This window comes from Tupaia chinensis, unplaced genomic scaffold (genome assembly GCF_000334495.1).
Source record: "Tupaia chinensis unplaced genomic scaffold, TupChi_1.0 Scaffold000258_1, whole genome shotgun sequence".
Taxonomy (NCBI): Eukaryota; Metazoa; Chordata; class Mammalia; order Scandentia; family Tupaiidae; genus Tupaia; species Tupaia belangeri.
In genome coordinates, this window is record NW_006159738.1 from 313,617 (window position 1) to 328,284 (window position 14,668).

The 14,668-nt window shown below is 59.2% G+C and overlaps 1 protein-coding gene across 1 annotated transcript in view; it reads right to left on the bottom strand.

The window, feature by feature from the left end:
• Window positions 1–14,668, bottom strand: part of DNAH10 (dynein axonemal heavy chain 10) — a 126,154-nt gene that overhangs the window by 956 nt on the left and 110,530 nt on the right. Inside the window, exons 68-78 of the mRNA XM_006149228.2 lie at window positions 10,721–10,875; window positions 8,321–8,504; window positions 6,523–6,723; window positions 5,634–5,843; window positions 5,429–5,524; window positions 4,492–4,663; window positions 3,719–3,850; window positions 3,355–3,566; window positions 3,097–3,264; window positions 1,454–1,634; window positions 280–425 (exon numbers count right to left, since the gene is read on the bottom strand). Coding sequence (XP_006149290.1) covers window positions 280–425; window positions 1,454–1,634; window positions 3,097–3,264; window positions 3,355–3,566; window positions 3,719–3,850; window positions 4,492–4,663; window positions 5,429–5,524; window positions 5,634–5,843; window positions 6,523–6,723; window positions 8,321–8,504; window positions 10,721–10,875 — 1,857 coding nt within the window. The remainder of the gene's footprint in view (window positions 1–279; window positions 426–1,453; window positions 1,635–3,096; window positions 3,265–3,354; window positions 3,567–3,718; window positions 3,851–4,491; window positions 4,664–5,428; window positions 5,525–5,633; window positions 5,844–6,522; window positions 6,724–8,320; window positions 8,505–10,720; window positions 10,876–14,668) is intronic.

Genomic DNA, 14,668 nt, shown 5'->3' on the forward strand with positions numbered 1-14,668 from the left:
GATGGCCCCCAGCAGCATCCGCACTGTGCCTCCCTGTGCTCGGGCCTCCCTGTGCTCGGGCCTCCCTGTGCTCGGGCCTCCCTGTGCTCAGGCCTCCCTGCGCCCAGGCATTGCCCCGTGAAGCGGCACCACAGCTGTTAGCAGCTGTCTCCAAGACTTCCCCACCCCACGAAGGTTTAGCACCCGTTTTAAAGGGCACGACTATGGGAGACGGCCGGTCGCTAGCAGCGGTGGGAGGAGACAGGACACTCGCCCAGAGAGGAGGGCGCCGGCCTTCACCTGCAGCTTGAGGCGGTGGGCTTCGATGGGGATGATCTTCAGAATCGGCAGGTCCACAACCAGCACCTTGGGTTTGCTCTTGACGAGACATCCTCTGTCCACATCCCAGTCAGCACCTTCAAGGTACAGCCCCGACACGAAGCAGCCTAGAGGCCCCAGGAAGACACGGCATGCACAGAGGTGTCTGGACCCACGGCACACGGCTCCATCCGACACACCCACGAAGCAGAGGGAACACGCACTGGCACCCTCCCGGACTCGTCGGGACATAGCCAAGACCTCTTGTCATCATTCCTGTCCTGCTCACCTTTCCCTTCCAGAGCATCAGCCCAGACAGTGCCGTCCCTGTGCGTCCCACCCCACACAGCCCCGGGGAAGCGGGGAAGGGGTGGGCTCCCCCAGCTGGGCCTGTCAGATCCTCTCCCTGGAATGTGGCACCCAGGGAAAGGGAAGACCACAAAGGCCCTTGGGCTGGGAGGAGGAGCGGCCCAGGGGCAGAGCTGCACCAGGGCAGCCCCAGCTCCCCCGTGAGCCGCCAGGTCTGGGGAGCAGGGAGATGGAGCAGAACAATGTAGGGAAGAGGCCGGCAGACACGCAGAGACAGACCGAGGACAGCCAGCTGCCCAGGGCAGAGGGGCAGCCTCTGAGACCCAGCTGGACTTCAGAACCGAGACCTGGGAGGGGTCCAGAACCTTTACCATAAATCCCCATCCCCCACCCCTGTCCTCGAGTTGGCTCCGGAGGCTTTTGTCCCTGGCAGTGAGTGAGTGGCCTCTGGCTAGGTTCCCGGCTGACTCGCCATCAATAAGCAGGCTAAGGCCCGAAGTCATGCCATGACTGCTCCCCTAAGTCCATTCTGCCCTCTGGCTCCCACACTCCTGGCCCCTGGAGGTGCACAGGGAAGCCCCAAGAACTCACTCTGACCTAGGAGCCCACTTCCCGTGAACTAGCAGGTGACCATGGTCAGGGCTGACACCCCCGGGTCTCGGGGAAACCGGAAGAGGAACTTATGCACAGAGGCGTGCAGACACGGGATGCATGCCCAGTACATGCGTGCACAGCCTGTCTGTACCCGGCCGGCCCATCAGGGTCCACACTGTGCTGCTCCTACGAGTGGGGCCCAGCTCGGGGAGAGCCCCGGTGGGGGCTGCAGACCCACGGCAGCCAGCCATACCTTGTCCTGCCCGCTCGTTCACTTCCTCTGCATCTTGGAACTTAGTCACCTGCGTGAACAAGGTGGAGCGATCCAGCGGCCAGCCGTTCCTCCGGCAGGTGGCCTGCACCAGGGCCGTGAGGTAGGACTCTGGGATGTGCAGGCCCGAGAGCCACACCACGCTGGGCTCACTCTCGGTGACCTGCAGAGAAGCAAGGGCGAATGGTGGGCGTCTGGACTGCCAGCAGACGGTCTCAGCTCCTGATAAAAGACGCACTTCACCTCAGCGGCAGACAGACAGTGCTGCGGGCCAGCCCGTGGCCTGGTGATTAAGGCAGCTGGATCCCACCTGGCTGACAGTGTGGTTCAAGTCCCAGACCTGATGACTGGAAAAACACACCAGGAACGAGTGCTGACATGCCTAGAATCCCGAAAGGACGGAGAGAAGGAGGAGAAGAGACTGCAGTGTGGCCACACCTCATAGGGGATACTTTCTTGCTCTCCCTCTCTCCCTCTGTCTCTCTCCAGCAAATGCACACACCCTCCGGCAAATTAAACAATAAAAAGGGGGGAGGGGGACAGTATTGGCACGCGGGCAGCCCGCTTAGGAGACACGAGCGGGACTGCCAAACGCCAAACGGATCAAAGACTTCAGTACAGACGTAAACCCACAGTGAACAGACCGAGTCTCCCACGAGTGTCTTCGTAACCTCAGAATGGGTCTGCATCGGGAATACAGACTCCAGAGCCATAAACGAGAAGACTGATACAACTGACCACATAAAATGTAAGCACCACTAGTAAAGCCGAAAGACCCGGCACACTCTGGGAGGAATTTCCACGGCACCAGCAGACAAAAGGCTAATTTCTTTGATATACAAAGAGCTCCTAAAAACCAACAATAAAAAAAAGGGAGACTTCGATAAAAATGAAATCTAGCTATGAAGACCGTTCACAGAAAAAGAAACACGCAATGTTAGCGAGCACGTAAGACGCTCAGCCTCGCGTGAGCAAACGTATGAGGCAGAGCTGACACGGGTACAGCGTGGCTCAGAGGTGAGGAGATAGCGCCCACATGGGTGCCACAGCCTCTCGGAGAACCGTCTGGCAAGAGCCATCGAAGCCGAAGACGCACACTCCCGGGTCCAACACTGCCACCCTCGGAATTTAGCCCTGGGTCCCACTGACACGAGTGTCCACATATTTCGTGCTAGCAAATATAAATTACATGTGCACCGCGCAAGTTCAGCTCCTAATGAAAGACGCACATCGCCTCAGCAGCAAAAAGATGGTCCTGCAGGCCGGCCCGTGGCCTGGTGGTTAAGGCGGCTGGATCCACATGGCTGACAGTGGTTCAAGTCCCAGACCTGGCAGGGTACACACTCTCTCGCACACGCACAGGGTAGCCACCTAAGTGACCATCAGTGTGAGGAAGGCCGTGGACATCTGTAAGTGGAACCCTGAAGAGGAGGAGCCTGTCCCCTGGGGCCTAGTATGAAACAGGGGCCAGGACCTGCTCCTGGGGAAAGGAGCCGAGTGCAGAGCAAGCCCTACAGTCCCACAGAAGGGCGGGGTGGGGGTCCAGCTGTGCTGATAGAACCCGGAGCATGTCTAGAGCACCCCATAAACCAGCAGCATTCCACTGGGGAATGGGCACTAGGGGCCGAGGGTGGCTTCCAGCTGAACCGCCGCTGGAAGTGGACCATCCAATTTCCAAGGGACTTCAAGGTGTCAGGGGCGAGCTTCCTCCAGATATCAGGGATGTTCCCGATGAAGAGGGACCTGGCGACATCGTCCAGCTCGCTGCTCATTCCCACCTCCCCGGCCAAGGCCTGTCGCAGAGGGAGAGCGATGAGGCGGGCCGCCGTGGGGCCGCTGCTGCCACTCCCCCAGGTGGCGCCACACCGTTGGAACACGCTCACCCTCTGCAGCTCGGCCAGAGACCTGCTCATCCGGACCACCAGCTTGTTGAAGCGCTCCAGCTCCTGCAAGAGCACCACCGATGTGGGCGAGATCCCGATGCCCAGGTGCTTCCGGACCTGGTCCAGCTCGAAGACCTTGGGCATCTTGTTCTCTATGTCCTTGGCCACTTGGCCGATGTAATCGTCACGGCTGATGCCGCTGCTGGACTCCCCTGAGAGCGGAACACTTTTCAGAGAAAGCCAGGCATCCGGGTGCAGGACTGGGGCATCCCGAGCTTCCGGTTCTTGGAAAGGCATCAGCCAGGCGGGACAGCTACCAGGACCGACCCTAATGAGGGTAACGAGGGCCTCCGGGAGACCTTACCCGTCTGCGGCTGCAGCTCCAGCAGGTGGGACCACATGTCTCGAGCCGCCTGTGTGTAATACCCAATCTCCGCGTTGGAGTGAAGGCCGAACACTTCGGGTGTGTTGGCGAGCGGGAGGGCTTCAATGGCTTCTGCAGGCACAGGGGACAGACAGGGCTTACATGGGCCACCGTCCTCAGGGTCTGAGTCCCTGAGCCTGTGGACCTGATAGGCGTGACTGACAGCATTTCTGTCGCATTCTGCAGCCGCCCAATCCGGCCTTTTAGGAAACCAGCTCCGGGGCGCTCTGCCCCTCCCGGTGGAACCGTGTATCCACCGTCCCCCTGGTGGGAAATCTGAGTAAGTCTCTCAGATCTTGGGCTACCTAGCAAGTGAGCAGACCACACCTGAGCAGCCAAGGAGCCACCAGAGAGCGGTCAGAGGGCCACCAGGACGACCACAGAGACAGAACCAGGGACCATGACGGCCTCCCTCACAGAGCTCCACAAGTTCTCCTATGGGCCGGCCTGTCGCCTAGGGGTTAAGGGCACCAGTGCCCCTTGGCTGACCGTGGCTAGAGTCCCAGCCCCGGTGGTTAGAGAGCCACACCAGGTAAATATGCATGCGTGCCCCAGATGCCAGCAGCATGCAGGAGTAGGGAAGCTTGCAGGGTGACCACGCCACACTGGGTGGGGGAGGTCTTCCCAATATCTCCATGTCTCTCTGGTGAGCGCACAGGCCCGTGGACAGTTACCAACGAATACAAACACTGCGCCTGTCTGAGAAATCTCACCAACGAACTTCTCCTTTTCGTTACCAGCGGGGATGTTATAGTCCACTTCCTTATTCTGGAAGAAGTGGAACGGCTGGAAAGTATCAAAAATGAAGTCTCCCAGGTACTCATCCATGTAGATGGTCAGGATGCGACGGTCGAAGCTGTCGATGGCCCGTCCTCCATACATGACCTGGAATAAGGAGAGTCAGCCGGAAGCCCAGACCTGCTGTGGGCACCCCAGGGACCTTGGGCCTGAGCTTGCCCAGGGTCGAGACCCAACCCACCCCTGGTAAGATCCTGCAGGCCGGGCCACGGGCAGCTCCAACCTACGGACACACGTAACCTTTGCGGCCCGTGTGTTAAGAGTCGGTTTCCAGAACCATAATGTGATACTGTGGGCTCGCTGACTCCCCAGGCATAGAGCCCAGAGAGATGACCACCCCTCGGGAGTCTGGGAGCCCACGTGCAGCAGCAAAACCCCGAAACACAGGACAGACGCAGGCCAAAACGAGCCAGGAAGCTGGCAGCCCACTGTCCATGAGACGGACCTCTGACCACCCTCACGCAGACCAGCGGGGCTCTCCCAGGAGCAGGGCCTCCTGGTCTGTGACCAAGGACAGGCTCCACTGAGGTACCTAGCACAGGCCAGGCCAGCACTGCTGACTCCTGCAAGTCGCCCCGCAGGAACCCAGGTGCTTCTTGACCTGCTCCGAGTCTGTGGTTATACGTTTTCCCGGGTTGGACAGCCACCACAGGGCGCCGCCGTCAGTGGGGCCCACCCAGGGCAGAGAACAACCGGGGACCAGTGGGGAACACTTCTCAAGACCTCAGGGGCCTGCAGCTGAAGGGGAAAGGGGCTGGACGGGATTGCCCGTGGACTCAGACGCCAGCACAGGGCTCAGGCCACAGCCCGGCTGCCCCCCAGGCAGCCCGCAGAAAGCCCCCAGCACCCCACCTCTCCGATGAGGTACTTGAGGCTGCCCCAGGGGATCCGAGGGTCGTGTTGCTGGAAGGCTTTCGTCAAGTACGTGTTCAGAATTTCCATGCAGACCTTAGAGGAGGACAGCGGTTACAGGAGAGCCTCCAGTGTTGTTTCCGGAAAGGGGAGCTGGGAAGGAAGGGCAGGGCGAAGCCTGCACCAGGCAGCCGCTCCCAAGCACCTGGAAGTCGGACTCGTTGAAGTCGTAGTACACGTTCCAGCCGATCTTCCCAAACTTCCTCCTCTCCTGCACCACGGCGTGGAAGAAGGCCAGCACGTAGACCAGGGCCTTGAAGGCAGGGTGTGGGCACTGCTCTAGCATGTCGTGCGAGATCTTGAAGTATGTAGCCCTCAGGTTCAGCTTCAGTCCGTTGGGCGGCTCGGTGACCACCTTCAGAAGGGAAGGAAGCCAAGCGGGTCGGGGTCGGGGACTGCAGCCCACCGGACCGCTCAGAGCTGCCGGGGCCACCCTTCCCACCTCCCCCTTCCCGCCTCCGCCTGCTGTCCTCCTGTCCCCCCACAGAAGCCTCTCAAAGGACTCGCGCGTCAGCTGACCCGGCAGGCTCTCCAACTGCTCTCTGAACCCTGGCCTCAGTGGAGAAAGCAGCTAAGACTCCCGCCACTGCCCAGTGAGAAGGAATGGTGACAAAACCCTGCCCGGAGAACTCCCAGGATGGTACAGTTAAAAAGGTGGTCAAGCCTCTCAGACATCCTGTGCTAACGCTAGGGCACCAGGGCTGGGGCTGGACCCGTCCCAGGGGCAGAGGGCAGGTGCCGTGGGAGGTGTGACGGGGGTCGTGCGTGGAGGCCGTGCCACTGTCCTTAGGGTGCGGAAGTAGTGGAGACAGGCCGGGGGTCCTAATAACGCAGCATATACCCAGAGGGGACAGCGGCTCCCATGGACGAGAGCGGGAGAGAGGGACTGGGAAGCGGCACCCACGAGGCTGCACCTGCACTATGGTGTATTTACACACCCATGCACACGTACAACACACACACACACACGCACACATGGCAAAATGGCAGTGTGGGCCGGGCTGCGGGCATGTCGGTCTGTCCTGAAGCCGGACCTTTAAGGACTTCTGCAGAATCCCGATGGGGAAGCCCTTGGTGGGGTCCGTGGTGAGCCACAGGCGGAAGTCGGGGTGGGGCTTGGTGATCCTCTCCAGCGCCTTCTCCAGATCCCGCAGCCACCTGACCAGGAGGTGGCAGTTCTGTAGCATCAGCCATTGCCCGCGGGCCACCGCCGTCTCCAGCAGCTGCAGCGCCAACTGCACCAGGAGGGCAGCTTGGAGTCCAGAGCTTTCCAGCCCCGCTCTCCACAGACCCACCCTGAGCCCCCAGACAGGCGATGGGCTGCCCAACAGGAGCCAGAGAGCTGCTGACCCGGGGGCCACTTGGGAGCTCATGGGAATAGTCCCCCAGAATCCCTGCAGGCCGTGTGTCTGCAGGATCGGCCACAGCCTGCAAGACACGCTGGCAGTCGGAACTCGCCGGCCCCCGGCTGCCCTCAGCGCTCTACCGCCTCCTCCCCAGCTGCACCTGCATCCAGACCACCCCCTGAAGCTGGGCTGGTAGAGACCAGCCACCCCACCAGGAGGCGGGCCCCGGCCATCTCAAAATCTTTGGAAGCTTATTATTTATGTCTTCCTCAAGCAAGAAAGACAGAGATAGAGGCAGAGACAGACGGAGAGACGGCACCCGTGACAGGGTCCCGGTGCCGTGACCCACCGCAGCCTCAGCCAGCCTGGGTTGCGGGGAGTGCATGCCCAGGGTACCCAGGGCGGTCTCCAGACGGAACCCAAACCCTCCCCGAGTGCGTCGGCTGCACAGAGAACCATGCGGAGTGCCAAACCACCCACCCACTACCTTTTAAAATGTTTGACACTGACTTATTTAGATGCCTATTTATTCAATCCACACGAGGCAGGGAAAGACAAGCACCCTCAGGGAGGCCTCGCAACGTGATCCTCTTGCCCTCCCAGCCGGCCAGGGTCGGGCGCACGCACACCCAGTGGGCTCAGGGGGGCCTCGAGACACAAACCCAGGACCTTCCCATGTGGCCCAACTGTTACCCCTGCACCACCGTCTGGCACCACGTGTGGAAAACCACCTCGATGCCCTCCCCAAGGTATTAATAAATGTTCAGGGTGAAAACAAGCGACACTCCCAGACACCTCCGTCATGAAATGACTGAAAGCCCCCGCGAGCTGGTGTTAAAGCAGCCTCTCGGTCTGTGGCCTGTGACAGCAGCTCTGCCCAGCTGGTGCCCTCGGCTCGCCTGCTGGGCCCTCTAGCGCCAGCATTGCCACCCCCACTTCAGGAAGGCCTCCCGCAGAACGGGTTTGCTGGGAGCTCCCCGGCAGTGTGCAGCGGTCAGGAGCAGCAGCCAGCCCCCTCCGCCCTCGCGGCCACCATACCACCAGGCCCTCCCTGGTCTCCCCCACTTGGTCCCACTGGGCACGAGTTCTCGTGGGGCACATGATGGCACAAGGAGGCAGCGCCACAGCAGAGAGAGCTCACAGGCCCAGGATCGGTGGCCCCAATGTGCCCCGCGGTTCTGCCCCACACGGTCCTGGGCTCAGCCTCTCTGGACCCACGTCCCCAACTGGGCAATTGAGGCAAGGACCATCCTGACCCCAGCAGGCTGGGTGCGAGGGCGTGGGACAGGGCAGAGGCCTGGCTCGCGGGCCGTGGGGTCCTAACGACTGATACCGCCACCTCTCCAGTGGCCGGTCACACCCTGCAGGGAGGACGCACACCCAGCGGCCTGAGGAGCGGCCCTCGGCTCAAGCCAGCTTAACGCCTAGCCTCAGAGCCCAGGGAACCCGCCAAACACACAGCTGGTCCCTTCTAGCAGCAAGTTACCTTCTCTTGGCCTTGCCCCATCGCAAGGAACTTGAGGCGATTTCCCCCAAAGCCGCTGCGGTCGGCCAGCTTCATCAGGTCGCTGGCAGGGTCGGAGCCGGGGCTGAGGATGAACACGATGGGCGAGTTGGGGGTGCTCTGCTCGAAGATGGCTTCGAAGCTGATCATCGGGGGCTGCACGTACCTGGAGAGAGACGCGTCGGAGAGCTCCTGGGAGGAAGCTCCAGGGCAGCTCAGGCCAGGGCCGGCCGGGCTGCTGTCTGCCCCCCGCCCAGAACCTTCTGGGGGCTCCTCGGATACGCTCTGCACGCCCACCTGGTTCTGAATCCAGGTGACACACAGGTCTCCCCGGGGACGGCCAACCCGAGTGATGGGACCTCTGCCCCCCTGCACACGGCTGGAGCGTGTGGTCCTGGCAGATGTGCATGGCTGAGCTGGGCGCCCCGTCTGCCCGTGGTACCAAACTCAGAGCTGGCCCACAGTGGCACATCTGTGGGCGTGTCCTGAAGGGACAGGCTTTCTCTTTCTTTTTTCAATTGATTACCAAAGATGGGGAGTTTTCATGGAAAAATATGATTTTCTCGGCCTGCCAGTGGCATAGAGGTTAAGGCAGTTGGATCCCATATGGTTGACTGCGCAGTTTGAGTCCTGGACCCAGCAGCTTAAAAACACACCAGGCACATGTGTGTGCATGCCCGCAGTCCTCCAAGGAGGGACGACAGAGAAGGGTTAGCAGGTGACCATCCCCCGCAAGGAATGCTTTCTCACTGCCCCACCTCTCCAACGCCAGCATGCACGTACCCTCTGGCACATTTCTGTTTAAACTGATTTTCTTTTTTGTTCATTTTGTTGTTTTGATTGCCAGAGAGAACATGTGCCCACCAGAGAAAGAGACACAGAGACGCAGAGAGAGAGGGAGAGGAACAGCGGCCACCGCCCTGGGAGTGACACAGTTAGCTTCTGGCAGGTTCACTCACTCCACCCAGAGCCCAGGAAGCCCCTGACCCCACCATGGCATGGCCCCTCCTGCTAGGATTTGGGCCACATTCGCACTCACTCCTACCTGACACGTCCTTCCAGCCAGCGGGGCCGGACTCACATTTCAGTTTGGCTGCATGGGATCTGGTTCCCTTAACCACTAAGCCTTAAGGTCAGCCCCCAAATCTGATTTTCTAGCTTTTTTCAAAGAGTCAATGTAGCTAGACACTCAGATCCCTGGCCACCCAGCATCTGTCACAGGGGTCAGGGCAGCTGCCCCGTAGGCCAGGACTTAGCTCCCCGGCCTGCCCAGCGCATCCAGTCCCTCCCATTCTGCTGGCCACAGCCACCGGAGCCCCGAGCCCCAAGGCGCCCCGTCTGGCTCCCACCCTCGATGCCAGAGCTGCTTGTCTGCCATGTTGCCGCAGGCACATGCAACCACTGAGCCCTTGGGGTGCGTGCGGCAGGGCCATCTGAGGTGCGCCGTAAGCATGAATTCACACAGGATGCTGAAGACATGACTCCGAAGCAGTGTGCAAAATATCTGCGTAGTGCTGAGACCCTCAGATGGCACAGCGGTTACACCACTGGACTCCCATGTAGTTGACCGCGGTTCAAATCCCAAACCCGATGGCTTGAGACTCACACTGGGCGCATGTATGTGTGTACCCAAAATCCCAAGAGGAGGATGGAGGAGAAGGGACTGCGGAGTGGCCATACCACCACCTCCCGCCCCAGGCCGGTTGATTTCTCACTTTCTGTCTCTGTCTTTCTGGCAGAAAAAAAAAAAAAAAAACAGATGCCCTTTAGCAAAGATCTCTCTTAAAAAAAGAGACAAAAGTCTTAAACACCCCCCCTCAAAAATCTAATGTCTATACTGATGACAGGCTGAAATGATCATATTTTCAGATATTCAGGTAAGTAAAATATGTTACTAAAATTAACCCACCTGTTCTTTTCCTTTTTCTTTTTAAAGAGAGGTTTCTGCTATAGGGCACGTGCACTCGCCAGAAAGACGAGAGAGATAGAGAGACAGAAAGTGAGAAATTACCCCCCCGGGGGGGGAGACCACCGCAATCCCTTCTCCATTCTCCACTCAGGATCTCGGGCACACACGCACATGTACCCAGTGAGTTTAAGCCACCAGGTCTGGGACTCAAACCATGATCTGCTACATGGAAGTCCAGCGATATAGCCATTACGCCAACTGCTGGTCCCTCCACCTATTTCTTTTCTAATGTGACGACTAGCATACGTGAAATTATGTGAGTGCCTTGGGTTATACTACCCAGCACTGCTCGAGGACGGGCGGGGACAGCTCTCTTGGGAGCTGGCCGGCCACTGCGTCCCGTGAGTGTGGACAGGGATGATGTGAGGTGTTCTGCCCACAGAAAGGGCAGAGGACCCGAATGACACGCTTACTTCTCTCCCATTGTCACCGTGACGTAGTCAGTCACCGCACGATACACCCGGTCCACACGGAAACAGCGCAGCATGAGCAGCTTCTGGAAAGGGGTGATGTTGCCATCGTAGCCCAAGGGGAATGGGAACTGCTCGAGGGAGTCCAGGTCATACCACTGGGAAAAGCAAAGGCACTCGTGTGGCCCCCGCTCATAAACGCCACAGGCCCCCGCTTCTAGGTGAAGGCACCAAAAGACGCTGTAAAGAGATGAGAGTCTACGGATGGAGGAAGTCGAGGCTGCCTCGGGTGAGAGCTGTCATCTTCTACCCCAAAGTGATGAGAAGAGAGGAATCGAGTCTTACCCACTGTCAAGTCCTCAGGGACTCAACATCAAGGGACTTGGAACATGGTAGATGCTCAGCAAGGGGTCCATGGATGGGTGACTGGGGTGGACCGATGAATGGTGGATGGACAGATGGATGGATGGAGGGATGAGTGGACGTAGGATGGGTGGATGGACAGATGGGTGGACGGAGGGGTGAGTGGACGTAGGATGGGTGGATGGACGGATGGGTGGACGGAGGGGTGAGTGGACATAGGATGGGTGGATGGACGGATGGGTGGATGGAGGGGTGAGTGGATGGACAGGAGGGTGGATAGATGGGTGGATGGACAGATAGGTGGGTCGACAGATGGATGGAAGGAGGGATGAGTGGATGGGTGGATGAACAGATGGGTGGACAGAGGGGTGAGTGGATGGACAAGAGGGTGGATAGATGGGTGGATGGACAGATGGGTGGACGGAGGGGTGAGTGGATGGACAAGAGGGTGGATAGATGGGTGGATGGACAGATGGGTGGACGGAGGGGTGAGTGGATGGACAGGAGGGTGGATAGATGGGTGGATGGACAGATAGGTGGGTCGACAGATGGATGGAAGGAGGGATGAGTGGATGGGTGGATGGACAGATGGGTGGACAGAGGGGTGAGTGGATGGACAAGAGGGTGGATAGATGGGTGGATGGACAGATGGGTGGACGGAGGGGTGAGTGGATGGACAGGAGGGTGGATAGATGGGTGGATGGACAGATAGGTGGGTCGACAGATGGATGGAAGGAGGGATGAGTGGATGGGTGGATGGACAGATGGGTGGACAGAGGGGTGAGTGGATGGACAAGAGGGTGGATAGATGGGTGGATGGACAGATGGGTGGACGGAGGGGTGAGTGGATGGACAGGAGGGTGGATAGATGGGTGGATGGACAGATAGGTGGGTCGACAGATGGATGGAAGGAGGGATGAGTGGATGGGTGGATGGACAGATGGGTGGACAGAGGGGTGAGTGGATGGACAAGAGGGTGGATAGATGGGTGGATGGACAGATGGGTGGACGGAGGGGTGAGTGGATGGACAGGAGGGTGGATAGATGGGTGGATGGACAGATAGGTGGGTCGACAGATGGATGGAAGGAGGGATGAGTGGATGGGTGGATGGACAGATGGGTGGACAGAGGGGTGAGTGGATGGACAAGAGGGTGGATAGATGGGTGGATGGACAGATGGGTGGACGGAGGGGTGAGTGGATGGACAGGAGGGTGGATAGATGGGTGGATGGACAGATAGGTGGGTCGACAGATGGATGGAAGGAGGGATGAGTGGATGGGTGGATGGACAGATGGGTGGACAGAGGGGTGAGTGGATGGACAAGAGGGTGGATAGATGGGTGGATGGACAGATGGGTGGACGGAGGGGTGAGTGGATGGACAGGAGGGTGGATAGATGGGTGGATGGACAGATAGGTGGGTCGACAGATGGATGGAAGGAGGGATGAGTGGATGGGTGGATGGACAGATGGGTGGACAGAGGGGTGAGTGGATGGACAAGAGGGTGGATAGATGGGTGGATGGACAGATGGGTGGACGGAGGGGTGAGTGGATGGACAGGAGGGTGGATAGATGGGTGGATGGACAGATAGGTGGGTCGACAGATGGATGGAAGGAGGGATGAGTGGATGGGTGGATGGACAGATGGGTGGACAGAGGGGTGAGTGGATGGACAAGAGGGTGGATAGATGGGTGGATGGACAGATGGGTGGACGGAGGGGTGAGTGGATGGACAGGAGGGTGGATAGATGGGTGGATGGACAGATAGGTGGGTCGACAGATGGATGGAAGGAGGGATGAGTGGATGGGTGGATGGACAGATGGGTGGACAGAGGGGTGAGTGGATGGACAAGAGGGTGGATAGATGGGTGGATGGACAGATGGGTGGACGGAGGGGTGAGTGGATGGACAGGAGGGTGGATAGATGGGTGGATGGACAGATAGGTGGGTCGACAGATGGATGGAAGGAGGGATGAGTGGATGGGTGGATGGACAGATGGGTGGACAGAGGGGTGAGTGGATGGACAAGAGGGTGGATAGATGGGTGGATGGACAGATGGGTGGACGGAGGGGTGAGTGGATGGACAGGAGGGTGGATAGATGGGTGGATGGACAGATAGGTGGGTCGACAGATGGATGGAAGGAGGGATGAGTGGATGGGTGGATGGACAGATGGGTGGACAGAGGGGTGAGTGGATGGACAAGAGGGTGGATAGATGGGTGGATGGACAGATGGGTGGACGGAGGGGTGAGTGGATGGACAGGAGGGTGGATAGATGGGTGGATGGACAGATAGGTGGGTCGACAGATGGATGGAAGGAGGGATGAGTGGATGGGTGGATGGACAGATGGGTGGACAGAGGGGTGAGTGGATGGACAAGAGGGTGGATAGATGGGTGGATGGACAGATGGGTGGACGGAGGGGTGAGTGGATGGACAGGAGGGTGGATAGATGGGTGGATGGACAGATAGGTGGGTCGACAGATGGATGGAAGGAGGGATGAGTGGATGGGTGGATGGACAGATGGGTGGACAGAGGGGTGAGTGGATGGACAAGAGGGTGGATAGATGGGTGGATGGACAGATGGGTGGACGGAGGGGTGAGTGGATGGACAGGAGGGTGGATAGATGGGTGGATGGACAGATAGGTGGGTCGACAGATGGATGGAAGGAGGGATGAGTGGATGGGTGGATGGACAGATGGGTGGACAGAGGGGTGAGTGGATGGACAAGAGGGTGGATAGATGGGTGGATGGACAGATGGGTGGACGGAGGGGTGAGTGGATGGACAGGAGGGTGGATAGATGGGTGGATGGACAGATAGGTGGGTCGACAGATGGATGGAAGGAGGGATGAGTGGATGGGTGGATGGACAGATGGGTGGACAGAGGGGTGAGTGGATGGACAAGAGGGTGGATAGATGGGTGGATGGACAGATGGGTGGACGGAGGGGTGAGTGGATGGACAGGAGGGTGGATAGATGGGTGGATGGACAGATAGGTGGGTCGACAGATGGATGGAAGGAGGGATGAGTGGATGGGTGGATGGACAGATGGGTGGACAGAGGGGTGAGTGGATGGACAAGAGGGTGGATAGATGGGTGGATGGACAGATGGGTGGACGGAGGGGTGAGTGGATGGACAGGAGGGTGGATAGATGGGTGGATGGACAGATAGGTGGGTCGACAGATGGATGGAAGGAGGGATGAGTGGATGGGTGGATGGACAGATGGGTGGACAGAGGGGTGAGTGGATGGACAAGAGGGTGGATAGATGGGTGGATGGACAGATGGGTGGACGGAGGGGTGAGTGGATGGACAGGAGGGTGGATAGATGGGTGGATGGACAGATAGGTGGGTCGACAGATGGATGGAAGGAGGGATGAGTGGATGGGTGGATGGACAGATGGGTGGACAGAGGGGTGAGTGGATGGACAAGAGGGTGGATAGATGGGTGGATGGACAGATGGGTGGACGGAGGGGTGAGTGGACGTAGGATGGGTGGATGGACGGATGGGTGGATGGAGGGGTGAGTGGATGGACAGGGGGGGGGGTAGATGGGGGGGTGGACAGATAGGTGGGCGGACAGA